Below are 17,055 nucleotides of genomic sequence, written 5' to 3'. Positions count from 1 at the left end.
TAGCCACCGGGCACCGGATGAGTTTGGAGCGGTGGCAGCTTCGTGCGGCTGTGCCACAAATGTAATGGCATGTGACGGCCGAGCCGGACCAACACCTGTTTATTTTATTTATTTAGCTTGGGCTTCGTTGCCAAGGCCAACGCTCCCGATCGTGACGCAAGGAAGAGAGAGAGAGAGAAGGGAAGAAGGAAAGGCAAGGAAGATCTTCATTACTTCTATAGCGGTCGAGCGGAAGCTAGAGCGCGCACAAGTGCTCGACAGCTCGTACCATGAGGGACGTGGACTCGTGCCATGAGGCCAGTCGTGTGAAAGAAGTGGAATACAACAGGACGCCTTTACGGGGAAGAAGATGATGATGATGAATAACGTTTATTTTCTCTATTTTGCAGTGATTTTTGCGGCATCAGATGGAGTCTTCCATCTTCTCTCCAGGGTCGGTTCCCCTGGTCCAGGGCTCCGCTGAGGGTAGCTGCCCTGCGTGCACGCCTTACTAGTCCTTGTTGGACTTTCAGGGTGTCGCTGGATAGCATCCTCTCCCACTGTTCCGCACTCGGGTTTTTTATTATGGCTAGCCCTTCTGTTTTCTGGCAAGCCCATGTGGTATGATATAGGGTTGGTTTGTCTCCACACCATGGGCACTTGCTCTCGTACTGCGTGGGGTAGATCTTGCTGAGCATGTTTAGGCACGGGAATGTTCCCGTTTGTAGCTGTCGCCATGCTACGGCGTCTTCTCTGTTTAGTTGTTTGTGAGGGGGTGGGTATTTTCGTCTGATGCCTCTGTAGTAATTGAGTATCTCAGAATAGCTTTGGGCTACCGGCTCGGGTTCCTCAGTGGGGTCGGGAATGTTGGATGCTCGGTTTGTTGCGTGCCCTCGAGCTATCCTATCGGCCTCCTGATTTCCCGTAATGTCGGTATGTCCCGGCACCCAAACTATCGTGTGTTTGGCCTGGTTGTTGACGGTTTTGCCACTTGAGCGGAGGATGCGGAGCGCGCTGTGGCTGATTCTGCCGTTTAGGTAGTTGCGGCATGCTGCTTGTGAATCTGTGAGTATGGTTAAGGACCTGTTGCATCGGTAGCCCTCCGCTGCCGCTAGAGCCACGGCTGCCTCTTCGGCCTCAACTACCGTACAGTTCCGAATTGATGCGCTGGTGATTTCTTTTAAGTCCGAGTTGATCACCGTTGCGACTTTGCTTTTCTTGTGGTTTTTGTCCTGAGTGTAGGTAGCGGCGTCTACGTACACTGTGTCATGTCTAGTTGCCAGTGTTCTTTGTACATACTCTGCTTACGGGGAAGAGCTTGGGGCGTCCGAAGTCCTTCGTTATACAGGTCACTTCATTGTACAGGTCGCGCAGCACACGTGAGAACTATATAGTAATTCCGTGCGGTACTCGAGTGTAGTTGGCGGCGGCTTGAGAGAAGCATGCGTAAGGCTTGAACATCGCGCTTGCTTTGTCTGTTGCGTCAGGGTTTCGATCGCACCGTCAATGTGTATAGAAAAAGTTTACTCAACGAAAGACGATATACGAACACCGAGTCACAATCACGGCACACGATCAGATATTCGAAGTACAAAGTACTGTACACGCGGCACGTTTTCAAACGAGTGTCCGAGTCCTCACTCACTAATACACAGTTACACCATATGGTTACACAAAAAGTGATCGTCAGCACCGGTTTGCCGTATTTCCAGCATCGTCATTGGAGCCAAACAATGTATGCGCAAGCCAACATGTTATCGCTAAAAACAACTGTAGTCACTCTGGTAATCTTTGTACTCTTCTGATAAGTATTTCGTCTATATTTCATTAACGAAAAAATCAGAGCAGTCTTCGTGCGCCACTTCGGTAGCAGCGAAAGCCTTTTATCTCAAAATCTCCCATATAAAGCACTTAAAGAGCACAAACGCCATGTTGGAGGTCATATGTGGCAAGAACGCGCCTTTTGGGAGACGGAGGGGGGGGGAGGGGAAGCCACAACGTCGACGCCGACCCCCATTTGCAAGAAAAACCGCATTACCCGAACGTCACCGCGTAGGCGTGATGTTGTTATGATACTTGCAGCGACCCAATTTGACGTCAAGAAAATTTAATTGATGAGCGGCAGATGCCCGTTGGCTCCTGGGGTCACATATACCCAGTGGCAAACACGCCGCGGCGTCGTGATACATACCAAATGGTACGTATTTTACACATTTTTCATGCATCATCGGTGAATTTCTTTTGTGCGCTTCCCCTATAGTTACATGACTAAGTACGCGACAATATTAGCGTGCACAGCAAATAACGTCTGGAATGCAAATGCTGGAAGCTTTTTACCGCGGCGAGCTCTGTTGACTACGGCGCATTTGCATCGAAATTCGCGCTAGTTTTCTGCTTCATATAGTACTTGGCGCCCTGAATGTGGCCTACCTCGTATGTGGCCTATACCTCGTATGTGGCCTATACCTCGTATGTGGCCTATACCTCGTAAACACGCCAGTGCTGAGACTTCTGCCGTTCGCGACGCTGTTCGCCAGCACGTCGCTGACAGAGCGCGCTGCTGACGCCTTACGATGGCCGCCCGGTGCCTATACATGATCATAATCATAATCCAGGGGCGTAGCCGGGGGGGGGGGGGGGGGGCTTATGGGGCTTCAGCCCCCCCCCCCCCCCGAAAATTTTTCGTGCTGTCCCTGCACCGCCGACCAAAGCGACCCCCGGCGCCGGAAATCACTCTGGATTTTGTCTAGAATGTCTTTTTGACGCTCGAAAAGATATTTAACAGCGAAGATTGCGAACTCGGGCTGGATTTCGTGGCAAGCCCGTACACCGGCAGTCATATAACGCCAAGCAGTCCCATCCGAGCACAAAGTTTCAAGGGCGCTTTGATGGTGAGCGGGCTCGCCGCGGCATCTCACTGAGGCCACGGAATCTATGGAGCGCATGGATATCAATTGCGAAACTTTATGGGTATAAATCTCATAAGCTCTTGATGTGAAACGTGCATTGACATTTCCAAAGTTGTGCTTTAAATTTTCAATTGCGGAACTTTGTGGGATTAATGTTGTTATAAACATTTGACGCCAAAAGTCCATTGACTTTTCTAAAGTCTTACATCGGAACATACAACGAGACAAGCCAAATCAACACACTAGCAGACCAGTTGACAAAGCACGCAGCGAGGTCCAATGAGACGATGCGTTGGGGTGGTTCATTTGTGCCGTCATGTCACATAAAAAATATCAACATTTTTTTTAACCTACGTCAGGACATCCATGTCAAGACACTAAAGCCAGCCAAAGTAACTACGTTCTTATTTATTTTTTCTACTTTGACTTTTATTCGCCGAGGACACATTGAGCCTCTTCAATTTTTTTTTGTTCTCGCTACCCTACCCGCGGGCTGCCAGAGCGAGCCATAGCGCATTTGTTTTTCTCGTATGGCCCCGACCACCGCGCGGTGCACTTCGGTGGGCGTTCGGTTTGCTCTGGCCGAGTGGATTTTCACCTGACAGAGTTTTGGAAGTTTTCTGGCTAGCAGACGAGAAAAAAAAAAAAAAAAAGGTCGCTCGCCGCCATCACTGCGGGGACTCGAAGGATTGCACCGCGTTCCTTGAGCGGAACATTTCCGGAAAGTCTTGTTTCGCCGGTGTAGGATACTGAGCAGTATGCGTATGGTTCTCAGTGGGTAAATCATCCCATGTTTTCTTCGGTATTAATTCCGTAGCCCCATTAGGTGCCCGTTGTAGGCATTCGATTCTGGCCGACATACTTTCCTATGCGTTCTTTTTTCCATTTCGGTGCCTCCGCCCCACAGAAAAAAAAAATACATTGTTGTGGCGCAGCGAATTGTCGCATGGTGAAAGTTCGATTTTGATACTTCTTTTGCGGAAAGTAATGGGCCATGGGACGCTTCAGTTTCCGGATACGTTTATTACATTATTGCGAAAGCCATTATATGGACACTCCAGGCACATTCCTGCCGTCGCCGTCGCCCTCATGTTTCGTATAAAGTCCAAGGGTGATAAAATCGTGACCACGCGCTGCATGATGTATGTGCGAGTGAATGCGCAGGAGGGGAGGTGGAATGGGTGAGCCGACGATGGTGGCTCAGTCTTGTGCGCGCAAAGGAGAAAAGCGGGGAGCAAGCGCGCCGCCTTCCGTCGCGCGCAATACATCGGGGGGAGTGGATGGAATGGGGGCGGAATCTAGGATTCTGTGAATCTATGATTGTGCAACATGTTTATTTGCCTTGTTTGACGCATTACATACAGTTACTTTTTCTTACATACATAGACTCATTGGAGACGTATACGTATACTTAAATATCTTGTTGCGAGGTTTTGTGTATACATGAAGTGAACTTTGTTTCCAGTGACACTTTTCTGTCCTTTATCAAGCCGTATTTTCGCATTTGTATATCCCATTGTATCTTTGCATTTATAATGTACGAGGGCGAGTCAAATGAAAATGCGCCTACCTTAACCGCGCAATAATGGTTTGGTTCATTATCTGCGAGGCATGCGCGTAGGAGAACGGCATGTCTCATTTACAAAAGTGACACGCAGGTGTGAAGATAACTGTTCTTTAATGCTCTCATACACTGGGTTGAATATGGTTGCGTCGCATAATGGACACTTCAAGAACAGCTCGGTGTCGCGAAGTTTTTGACAGCTAAAGGTGTTTCCAAAACAGAAATTAATCGCCGTATGGCTGCAGTTTACGTTGAACACGGCATTTCATTGACCACTGTGAAGCGTTGGAGCAAACGGTTTAAAGGACGTTGTAAAGACATTCCAAGACCGGGCCAAAACCATCGTGCAATCACACCCCACACAATTTCAAAGGTTCATGAGCTGATGAAACAAGAAGGGAGCATAAGCATCGATGAACTGGCAGACCGTCTGAACATTAGTCACGGTTCGGTTCACGCCGTAATTCATGAGCTTCGCGGTTATCGGCTCTTTGGTGCGCAATGGATCCCCAAGATTTTGATCCATCGCGAGAAGACGGAGAAGTTTCGCGCTGCCTTGACTCATCTGATCGGGTATCACAATGAGGATGACGACTTCTTGTTTGCATTTGTGATCGGGGACGAACCTTGATGCCACTACTACGAGCCTGAAACACGACGGCAAAGCTTACAGTGGAAGCATTCGAATTTACCACGCCCAAAGAACGCAAAGGCCATCATCTCCGCTGGAAAGGTGTTGTTGACTTTTTTTCGGTCGTCAGGGTCCATTACTGATAGAATTCACTAAATCTTGAGAGGCTATCAATTGTTTCCAATATTGTGAAACGCCAGAACAGCAGTGTGTCGCAATCAAGAACGAACAACGTGGAAAATTGACGAATGGGGTCATCTTGTTCCACGACAATGCCTGTCCCCACGTCGCTTATGTGGTTAATACAAAACTGGCAAAATTCAAGTGGGAAACGCTTCAGCATCCGCCATACAGCTCAGACCTGTCACATTTCGACTTCTACATTTTGGGGCAGCCGAAAAAACCGCTCAAGGGAACCAGATACAGACTTTTTGAAGCAGCAACCCAAGGAGTTTTATAAGACGGGAATCACGCGACTCGTTAGTCAATGGGACAAATTTCTAAATTCTCATGAAGACTACTTTTAAAAGATGTACCCCGTTGTTGGCTCACATTTATTTGACTTGCCCTCGTATATCTTGCAGAATTCCTGCTTTTTATACGTGCCCTCTGTTGCGACTGATTTCGGTGCAATTACTCACGATACAGGACCGGTGACAGCTGCTTCTGCGTAATACATTAAAACAAATTACAGCGTCATTGAGATTTTTCACTGGCCATTGCATATATACAAGAATGTAAGCACGGTTCTTGCATGACAAAGTTTCATTAACATATTTGTCCTCAACTTGTTCAGTTCATTGCCTTTTAATTTTTCATATCAGTGGCATGCACTACTTTTCTGGTTTCGAACTGATATAGTTCTAAAGTTCGTGTGATATTTTCTTTACTTAGATAGACGAAAATATGGAAGCATTGATACCAGTTACTTTGGGCAAAATTTTTGGCACATACGAGTATATTCTTTTATGAAAAAATACATATTTTATTGTTTTGACTGTGCGTAGCGTTCAAGAATTCGTTTGCAGCATCTTTGGCAATGACAATGCAGTTATTATTCATGGATTTGATCCCTTGACAAATTGTTTAAGAGGAAGCTTTAGCTCGGGCCCAATCCGACGCGGCCTATTCAAATAATTGTAAAACGCAGAAACGTTTTTCTTAGATAATCCTGCTAATCGCTTTTGTTGAAATTCGTTGCATTTGTGAGAGAAAGTTAAATCCTAGTTCTGTTGGAAACACAACTGCGATTTAGGGCTTGAATTTTTGTTTAAAATATTTTGAAAAATTCGAAAGTTTGAAAAAATATAAGCACGATGTTTACAAACTAATAGCTATGCATGAAGAACAGACATTGTGGTTCTGTAAACGGCATCTATTATAACAGTCAAAGCGGACAAGTTTGCTATGTCAATTTGTATCTTACGTGAATTGGTTACGTTGTGTACAAGGGTTCGGCACAAGCCGCATTTCCACAATACTAAATTTTTTTTTAGATTCATGTGTAACATATCCATTTTTTCCGCTGTAGATGTACTATTAGATGCAATTCACAAAATTGTGATATCATTTTTCATTGTTGAGTCACGGAGTTTTGATAGTTTCGTTTGATTTGAGAGTTTTGATTTTAGTTTTCGTTTCGCTTGATAGTTTCGTTTTCTGAAAATTTTCGATTTGGCCAATTTTTAATAAATAATTGACCACCTAAATGAAAAATTCGAAACCAGTAGTCACTAGAATTAAACTTTTTCATTTAAATGCAACAAACCTCCTCAAATTTGGTGAAGTGGTTGCAGGGAAATACGAATTCCCATTATACATGTATTTAAATAGGAGCACCCGAGCTAAAGCTTCCTCGAGCAAAATTTCTGGCTACACCACTGGCCCTATATATATATATACGTATATATGTATATATACATGGGGCCAGTGGCGTAGCCCCTCCCGAACAAAATTTCTGGCTACGCCACTGTCATCATCGTAACAATATGCTCCTTCTTTTGCTGTCCATTATATGACGAAAACCTCTCCCATCAGCTTAAATTACCCTCGCGTCGCGCCAGCTGACCCACCGTAGACCTGCAAATTTCCTCATTTCATCACGTCGTCTACTAACCTACCGTACTCGATTGCGCTTACTCCTCTTGGCACCCATTCTATCCCAATAAACCGCTGCATGTCTACTCTACGCATCACCTGACCTGATCGATCAACTGCACCTCTTCCTCTTGATATCGGCTATAGAATATTGGCTATCCCTTTGCGCTCTAAACCACACCGCTGTCTTCCTGTCTCTCAACATTACGCCCATCGTTTTTCGTTGCACCGGTCGTCGCGCAATTCTTGGCTTCTTCTCAAGGTTTTGTGTTACCCTCTGTCAGCCCCGTAAGGTTAATAGCTAGCGCCGACAGAATGCAGTGATCGGGCATTTTCTTTTTTTTTAGGATCGACCCACTTCCGTTATACTCGTTTTGATTCGACTGCAAATGTCCCTTTTCACGACTATTCCCAGTCACCCCCCCCCCCCCAAAAAAAAATAAGAGAGAAAGAAAATATATAAAAAAAGTTGGAGGACACTGATTTGAGAAAAAGCTGAATTTCCGCGCGCGACGTCCGGGCACATGACTTCCAATTCGAAGTTTCAATATGTTTTCTTTTTTTGTTCCAACATGCTTTTGCGATCTGCACAGCGGTTCATGAAATTAAAACGCGCCACGCCTCAATACAACAGAAGTTAACGTCTGCCGGGAAACTCGCGCTCCGCAAACTTTTCCAATCCACTTTAAGTGCATAGTGCACGGCGAAAACAGTAATAAAAAGGGCGTGGCGGAGGTGATCAATCCATTGGCTTTAGCGCGAGCGCAAACGCGGGAGGCGTGGTACGTACAACTCCGAGCCCAGCAGCCCCGTCGGTCATCCGGCCGCTCTCCTGCCTGACGAGAGACGACAGAAAACAGTCGAGTACGCGCTATAAATAGACCCGCGGGCGGCGGTATATCGTACCTCGCATAAGAAGCTCACCATGTTGTGCCGCCGAGCGGGCGTTTTCTTGTTTTGTTTTGTTTGTTTGTTTTCTCGGGGGAAAAAATGCATGAAGACGGGCGCCACGCCGGCGAACTTTTCACTCAGGGCCGATTATGTCGGCTAATTAATCTTGCTCCTCGCTAATTCACGGTTTAGCGGCGCCCGCGTGATAATTGCGCGTATACCGCGAAACCCGATGCCTGCTTGCACGGCGCGCGCGCGGCCACAGCCTTTTCTTCTTCCACCTCGGCGTTTGCTCGGGTTCTTTCTTTCCTTCTTTTAGTTTTGGTACATTTTTCTCTCTTTCTTCGCGCCCTCCCTCCTTTACCGGGTCGTCTTCGAGCCGCGGACGGCTCCGACTCCTCCCCCAATTTTCGCCCCTCTCCCCCGAAAACCCCTGCTAACCTACAGCTAGCAACGCGTCTCCCCTAGGCTCGCGTATATGCGACCGAACTGAACGGAGCACGTCTGGTCGAAGGATTTTTTTTTGCGTCTAATTGTAGGCTTGGCGCCTCGAACGGCGCTGGTCCGAGAAAAGTTTTTCGGGATGAAAGCGAAAAGGGAGCGTCGTCGCATGCAGGCGGCAGAGGTAACTGGAGCAAAGAAGCGAACAAAAGAAAGCTGCAATGTGTTATTAGAATGCCCGCGCACATACTTGGACGCGCGCTCCTCGCCGTAAGAAAAAAGAAAAAAAAAGAGAGAGAACGCGTGTTCAGTTCGTATAGGGGCAGCGCGATATTCTAAGGTCCGCGATTTTCGGAAGTCCTCGCAGAACGTTAACCGGAAATGCGGAGGGAGCAGCACGTATATGCGCCCGGGAACCTCTCGCCCATAGCATGCCGCGGTTTTTCAACCGCCATGTTTTTTTTAAAGCCTGCTGTCTATAAAGACAAAAACAACGTCGCCAGCTCACCCGGGCCTTTCGAAACTCCAACGCGAGAGCGGTGGGTTCGCGTGCGCAATGGCAGTTATGGGACGAGTTTGTTTTGCGCTGGCAATTCCGAAGCAGCGGAACCGACGACGTCGTGTCTGCAGGAGTTTTCTGTCTTTTTTTTTTTTGCTCGATTCTGCAGCTTGGTACTTGATCGAAAGTGCTGTGTATATACATGCTTGAATATCGACAGGACGAAGAGCAACAACAACAAAAAATTTCATCCGGGCATGTGAGCTGGTGTCTTGTGGTGCATGCAGAATTAAGCACAAAATGAACAAATATCTTCGTAAAAAATAAAGAAAACACAAAAGAGATAGCGGTTGATCAAAGGATACGAAACTTGCCAAGGTTGAAGACTGGGCGTGTTAGTATAGTATATTAGAGAGCGCTCTGTGGTGTGTGTTTCTCTTATGTGTGTCTCGTCAAAATGTTGCGCAATCCAAGCTCTAATATGATCAAAGGAAGCGTCGGAAGCGATAGAACGCTAACTACATAGCAATATCGAAGAATGAATGAATGAATGAATGAATGAATGAATGAATGAATGAATGAATTAAAAAAAAAGATAACAACAAATGTAAAGAATTTGCGAAACGTATGGATCATACACATAAATGGGGAAAAGTGATCACTTCCAATTTAGCGAAAAATATAGGGCGGATGGGGGGATTAAAGAAACATACCTGTAATATACGCATTAGAAGAAGTAGAAAGTGCGCAAAGGAATGTGTGCTTATAGCTGTTATACTTATTCCAGTATCAGTTTTGTTTTTAGTTTCTTTCGGCAGTGTTGCGTCTATAGTCCTACAGCTGAACGTCTTAATCAACAAGACCCGATCTTGACTATTCTTACATCTATAGTGGAGGGCGAGTGGTGAATGAGGCGAAGCGCGGTTATCTCGGGGGTCAGTCCTCTTTGACAGAGCAAACAGTTTGATGAAGTTTGCCGGTCACATTAAGAAGGAACGAGCCTATAGACCGCCATAATAATTCTCAACCGTCACATCAGAAATTCGCAGACGTGATGTGCAGTTGGTAAATACAACGGAACCGTGGAGGGAAAAAATTAAATAAACGAAGAACGGCAATTGGCTCTGAGGAGGGCCTTCCAAAATTTTGCGGCTTTTTCTTGGCAGTTGTTACCACCCGTAACGAATAGTTGCGTGTGGTTATGCGGCCGTTTCATGTTATTTGACTTTCTAGCTTTCCAAGCCCTCTTACTTTAGTGGCGGTATGTGTTCAATACTTCTGAATAACATTTAATCAAAAACGAAGAGATGATCCTAGTTTCTTCCATCCGCTTTTTATACTTCGCGATCTGCTGCCTCTTCGAAGTTGACTGCTTTAATATGCGGGGGGGTGGGGGGGGGGGGGGTGAGGTGATAAAGAAAGGAAATAACGAAGGCAAGCCGTGAGACAACGAATGAACAAAAATATGTATACCCCCCCTCTCCCCGCCCCCCCTTTTCCCGCCAATCGGGAAAACGTGAAATGATGGAGCTTCGCTCGCGTGCTCACCCGCTATATCCCTCCTTCTTCCCAGGCCTTCTCCTTTCGGTCCGTTTTCTCGCATATTTTCCAACGCCGTTATTACGCTTTGCTTTTGACACTTTCATCATATTTCTCTACACACTATATATATACACGATGCTGCGCTTCCAGCCGTAATGCGTGTGCGCGCCGGAGGTCGTCGGGCGGCATATATTGTATAGCAGGTATACGGCCGCGGGTCGCAGGAAAAGTCAAGCCCCTCCCTTTCGCGTCGTCTTTTCGCTCTTGTTTAGCTCTGCATCTCTCTCTATTTTTTTCTTTTCTTTCGTTTTGACTTACTATATCTCGTGGAACTTCTGTTTTGAGAGCGGAACACTGCAGCGTGTCGGCGGCAGAGGGCGGTGATCGAGGCGGCAAGCCAAGCCAAGCCGTGGCTCGGGCAGGCGGGAGACCGTCCAGAGCAAAAAGAGAAAAGGAGGTGCAGCTGGAGCGGTGCCGGAGAGGAACGGCGCATGTCTATAATTTGGAGACGGATGCGCCCGTGAGGGCCTACCTGGAGCCGAAAAACGCGTCGCGACCACCGCCATTGCACGCACAAACGCACATGTAGGTTGGTAGCTACGTAGACATACGTACACAGCCGAAAGTAAGAGAGAGAGAGAGAGAGAGAGAGAGTGTGTGTGTCCGTGGCGGCAGTCCTGCACTCGCACTTGCGCACACGCGTACAGACACACGTGGGGGATAGGGAGTGCGTGTGATGGCGTTTGTTTTCGCGGTCCCGCGCTTCTTGGGGCCTCCTCGGTGTGTCCTGCGCGCCTCTGGTCGGGGTGTGGTCGCGGGCGGGGCGGGGTAACAACGAACACGTGTCTGCTGGCTGGCTGGCGCCATGCGCCGGCGTCCTTGTTCTTTCTCTCTTTTTCACGGAGGATACGCAAAGCCGTATAACGTCCTGGCGTTCTCGAGGTTGCAGACCCTTCTTTCTTGGTTTTTTTTTGTGTGTTTTCTGTAATGGGAGGAGAGAACTATAGCGGCTATCGCAGAACGGGAGCGGCGCGCGGGTTCTGGCGCCCGAGTCACGGGGGCGAATGCCGAGGGCACCGTGGGAGGCACCGGGGGCACGGAGTGCAGACTATTACGCGCGCACGCACGTACGCGCCTCTGCACTAACACAGCGCGCTGAAACGCAGGAGGCTCCGACGTCGACGGTTCTCTCTCTGCTCGCACTTGAGTGTCCCGGGAACCGCCCCCGACGAGCGTCCATAGCGGGCAGAAGATCGGCGCGAAGGCCACGGTCGCTTAATAGCCGCCTTGCCGCCGCACATTCCCTTAGCAACTCTCCCGATTTCCCGCTGCGTGGATTTGGCTGCGCGGCGGGCGTCCCTTTAGGGCGGTGATGAGCGCTGGGGGAAGGTGCGGAATCGGGTCTCTCCTTTTAGCTGCTTCACGAGCGATGCTATTAGTGCTGCAGGTATGCATGTGCAGTTCGGGAACGGGCGTCTGCAGTCTGATAACACCTCACGAACGCTCCAATAAACCTTTAAGTACAATCGCGGAGAACATCTGAAAGGTACATTCCGGCACTGCCATTTATTTATTTATTTATTTATTTATTTATTTATTTATTTATTTATTTATTTATTTATTTATTTATGTATTTGAAAATGCCTCCCGGCCCCGTTCTGGGCACTGGGTGAGGGGGGCATCGAGAACTATAGTAAAAAAAAGTGCAAACAAAGTACAAAAAGAAATGGAAAGCGATAGTAGAGCAAGTCTGAAATAAGAAAATAAAATATATGTGGCCTTTAAAATTAGCGACGCACTTATAGCAAACGAGGCACTGGTATAAAACATTCGAGGGAGACACAGGTACTCCGTATATACGCGGACTTTGTTCGGTAAAGGGGGAAATAAAAGCGCGGATCTGCATCGCATAGTCATATCATCTACAATCGCAAACATTTCCGGCCACCGATTCCTTCTTAATTAATGCCGACGTGCTTCGGTAAACCCGCGAAAAAGAAAAAAAAATGTATGCAGATCCCACGCACTCTGGGAATCGATGTATAAGCGAAGCTTTGTTTGCTGTTAGCGTTCATCGACGTTATTTGGCGGTGATATATTGACAGACCAGAGCACCCGTTCGTCTGCTCAGCGCTAAGTGCACGCTTCGGCGCCATTCTGGGTTGTAGCGTTGTATAGTTCACAAAACTGCCTCCTCTCTATTCACTCGCTATAGCATGCAGATCTGTTGTTTTAACCGGCCATTGTTTTAACTGCCGCTGCAGCGAAATACTGTGGCCAACTGTTTCGTTCCCCACATCTGCACACACTCGACTGCTACTGTGTATAACTGCAGCACCGAAAAGCGCAAGTTCGTTCAACGTGCCAGACCGTGGACAAACCGGACGAAACGTATCCAGGAGTGCCACGTCCCGGAGAGACGCGGGACGCAATTCAATGCCTCGGCGAGCACCGCCGTCCTTATCTGACTTCCGCAAACGCAACTCGAGGAGTCGCGCAAATGCGTCGAGAACAAAGCGCCAGATAATTGGACGGGTAATTAATTGAAGCGCGTGTTCGCGCGGACACTACGCTGATAACGAGGACGCGCGGCAGTATTAGCGCGAGATTACGAAGTCGCGCGCTGTTTTGCATATGTATAAAAAAAGCTTCCTCGTGACTGCATCGGTCGTCCGTCCGTCTCCCTTATCTCCGTCGTCGAAGTTCCGCTCCGCCGCCGCAGCGTCAGCGAAAAAGCGCGCACCGGACCCACTTTCGCCGCGCAGGTGGACACTCGCTCTGTATACAGCGCCTAACAAGAAGACATGCACGCGGAAAGAAAAAAAAAAAGCAAACAAACGACGCTTATTAAAGCAGGCGCGAACACACAAGTATTCGGGGTCTCGTTAAAAATAGCTGCGCGGTGCTGTGAAAGCTAGAGCTGATGGCCGCGGTTAAGAGCCAGGAAGAAATTTACACGACTTTTCGCGCGTATAAGATCAATCGGTTTAGCCAAGTTTAGGGTTACGTTATAGGTGGCCCGGCGACGCATCTTATAGCGGCCTGCCTATCGCTAACGGCGATCAAGTGCGGTCACTTCGCTCATCCGGCTTTCGACTATTAGCTGCAGACCTCGCTGTCGCTTTAGTCACACTGCACGGTACTTCTTTCAGCAGTCCGCGGGGACGGGGAACAGAAAGCGAATAAGTGGTCGCGAATGGCACCGCGGATTCGTTTCTGCAGCGCTTGCTTTTCCTTTAGCGACGCGAATGTCATTCGCTCCGAAGCATATAGTGGTAAAGAAGAGGGCGCTCGTTAGTATATGCAGATGAGGGCTCCATCGCGGTGCGGATAGTATAGCGCTGTATAGAGTCAACGCGCGCGTACGCATATATGCTCGCATCGCCGCCGACGCGAGCAAAACAGAAACGCACTGGTCATTCGTCGGTTCGGAGGAACAAAAGCAAGCGACCTCTCCCCGTACGTACACATCGCCGTCTGGTCCTGGTCCAAGGAAGGTTCCGTCCGTCTGCTCAGGCGCGGACACACAAACACACACACACACACACGGACACCAACCGCGGGTGAGTTGACTTGGCACGGCGCGCGCGGTCGAAATGATAAAGACCGGGTTGTTGCCGTCCGAGGCCTCCAATTTCTTTGTCTCTCCACACACGTTACACACTAAGGTGGAGGGGGAGGAGGCGTTCTTTGCTTCGGGAGGCCGCAAATCACCTCGAGCTTGCTTTGTCTTGTCCTTGCTACCTCTCCGCTCTTCCTCTGTCTGTCTGCCGGTTGTGGTGGTGGTGGTGGGCGGCTACGGCTGCTCGTCACTCTTTTGCGCCCAGCGTTGCGGTCTCCGCGGCCGTCGTTTATACGCACGCCCTCTTGTTCTTCGCGGCGTACGCATCGCGTTGCCCGCATGGTGGTCGCATGCGTGCAGTATAACCGCAGCAGCGTCCAGATTGTGCGCCCGCTCCTTCCGAGCCTGCCTCGCCTTGCGCGCCTGCTTTTCTCGGATCTCCTTATTCAATCTTCGCCTGCCCTCCCCCTCCTTCCGTTGACCAGATTCCCCGCCGGCCCGGCGATTCCCTCATTGCGAGGCCTGGTCCCCTCTTTGTCTTTTTCCTTCGGTATATGAGGGAGCAACGTGTGTTTATAAGATCCGTTTTGAAGATTGACATTCGGGGGCTTGCGCGAGCCCGCCTGCCTCTTCGTCGCCGAGCCCTGCAGCCGTCTCTTCGTGGGTGTATACGCAGCAGGCGCGCGGTGGCTGGGCCGTGTGCCGCGCTGTCGTACCCGTATACAGCTGCCGTGATTTCGTGATGCGACCAGCCTTGGAAAGCTTCGAACGAGAGGGTACTGTAGTATACATATACTGCGGTTGGATCGAGCTTCTGCGCCGGTGGCCGTGGCTATGACGACGTTACTTCTGTACGCTGTTGCGGCGGCCGCGTCACTACAGCACGATGGTACAGTATTTAAATTACGGGGCTTGACGTTCAGTGACCTTCGAGATAACACCTACGACCCTCGCGCTCAGCAGCCCAAAGCCACGTCCACTGAGCCATATCGAGGGGCAGACAGGACGACTGGTCTTCAGTATTTATTTATTTATTTATTTATTTATTTATTTATTTATTTATTTATTTATTAGACATATTTCTTGTGCTACAGGAGCAAACAGAATCACACGCCGAGGCCGGACATACTATATATACAGCGCCTCCAACAATACATGCAGCTGTGAGGAGACGCTCATACTTACCTTTGTGTCTTCCTGCGCTATACTGACGAGAGACAAATGCAGTTATCTGCGCTTGACAGACTGGAGAATCGTTCACTATACCAGAACAAGAATGTTATAGGCCAGTGTTCCCAAACAAACTCTGCGCAGAAGACCACACGTATACGTCCGCGCTGCCTGAAGTTCCTGAGGTCTATATGCGGGTCTTCATAATAGACGTTGTGAATGATGCAGCCTGCTACTGCTGGATCATGCAAGCGCTTTACTTGTTTTCCGCTCTCCTCTAGCTCTCTTTATGTCCGCGTACCCCGTTCCCCTCGTACTAGGATAGCGTATCTAGCTAATCTTCCTGACTTTCGATGCATCTCTCTCTCTTTCTCTCTCTCTCTCAGCCGGTCAGTGGTGTCAGTGGCTGAAGAGTAGATATAATAACGCTTGCAACCAATGTCACACGTTAGAGTCTGCACTATCGATAAGTCCAATAGCTCATATGAAAGCGAGATTGGAAAAGCTGCGATTGAAGGTCTTATATATATATATATATATATATATATATATATATATATATATATATATATGTGTGTGTGTGTGTGTGTGTGTGTGTGTGTGTGTGTGTGTGTGTGTGTGTGTGTGTGTGTGTGCGCGCGCCTCTCGTAATAACTTTCCGTTTCCAGTTACCGTACAACAGATCGATCACGTCCCGCAAAATTTCCTTGGCGTGCGTTATTTCCAGCGCCGGGAACACGCGCACCCACCCAGCCAATGTCGCGGATTGCGTGACGTCAGCGGCTGCGTGCACCATGGCACGGCCGCGACGCGAGGTTTCTTGCCCGTGAAGCATTCAGCTTCGTCGGGTTTCAAAAAAGCAATCTCGGCCCGCACGCTACAGAAATTTCGCGTAAACGCCGCCAGAGGTCGCGCGCATTTTTTACGTACAGCGCCTCCTACGGGGATACATGCCGCACGGAACATTTGCCGTTCTATTCGTGTGGCGTGCAGGGCCCGTAAAAGAAGTTATGATGGACGCGAAACCGGTGGCGAAGACAATGTTTAAAGCGATGAAATATAAACGAAGCCTTTAACTTAAAGTTTTACGTCTATTTCGAGGCTTGGCTGCATAGTCTCAGATGCGTTTCGAGGTAAAAAACTTATCGATTGCTTGATTGATGTCAAAACAGAGGAAGTTCGTTTAACGAAAGCAGGAGCTGTGGGGCACCCGGTACATGTACGCCTCGCTATACTTCCGATACGGATAATTGAGACGCTTCAAAAATTGGGAAAAAAAAAGAAGTACGACGAAATATTAGCATTCTCAATAGTATAGCAAAGGCTGAAAGACGAAATTCAAGTATATAAATGCGAAAGAGCACTTAAAAATGTAAATGGCATGACTATAAAGCTTCGTGGTCTTCGTGGTCATCGCGGCCTCAGGCCCCAGGAATTAGACACAAGAATATTGTTGGGGCTTGGCGTCTAAAAGAAACACATTGAACACACGAGAAATGCCGTTGCGGAGGGATCCGGATAAACTTGCTATATGCAGCTTCACGGTGTTCCTTGACGTGCCCCAAAGGCCCGATCGATACGCGAGCAATTAGTGCAATTTCTTAGGAAACTGTTAGGAACCACGTGCTCAGCGAAACAGCGCCGGGGTCACTGAGAAAGTGAGCTATAATGTCCCAAAGTGTTTTTCTACATAGCCCACATACAGGCAACGCTCGCTATCAGAATACCTGTGGAGTTGATCCAGTGGGTCTGTCGACAAAGCAGCCGCCG

General features: G+C 48.5%; 1 protein-coding gene across 3 annotated transcripts in view; it reads right to left on the bottom strand.

Annotated features, from left to right (window-relative positions):
- Nucleotides 1-17,055, bottom strand: part of LOC135908477 (uncharacterized) — a 463,787-nt gene that overhangs the window by 184,995 nt on the left and 261,737 nt on the right. The window contains exon 4 of one of the 3 annotated variants that reach the window (XM_065440258.1): nt 17,013-17,055. This exon is cut by the window's right edge and continues 41 nt beyond it. The exons of the other annotated variants lie outside the window; for them this stretch is intronic. Coding sequence (XP_065296330.1) covers nt 17,013-17,055 — 43 coding nt within the window. The remainder of the gene's footprint in view (nt 1-17,012) is intronic. 3 annotated transcript variants of the gene reach the window in all.

The sequence above is a fragment of the Dermacentor albipictus genome, chromosome 3 (assembly GCF_038994185.2).
Source record: "Dermacentor albipictus isolate Rhodes 1998 colony chromosome 3, USDA_Dalb.pri_finalv2, whole genome shotgun sequence".
In the NCBI taxonomy this organism is placed as follows: domain Eukaryota; kingdom Metazoa; phylum Arthropoda; class Arachnida; order Ixodida; family Ixodidae; genus Dermacentor; species Dermacentor albipictus.
This window is presented reverse-complemented; position numbering and strand designations above follow the sequence as displayed.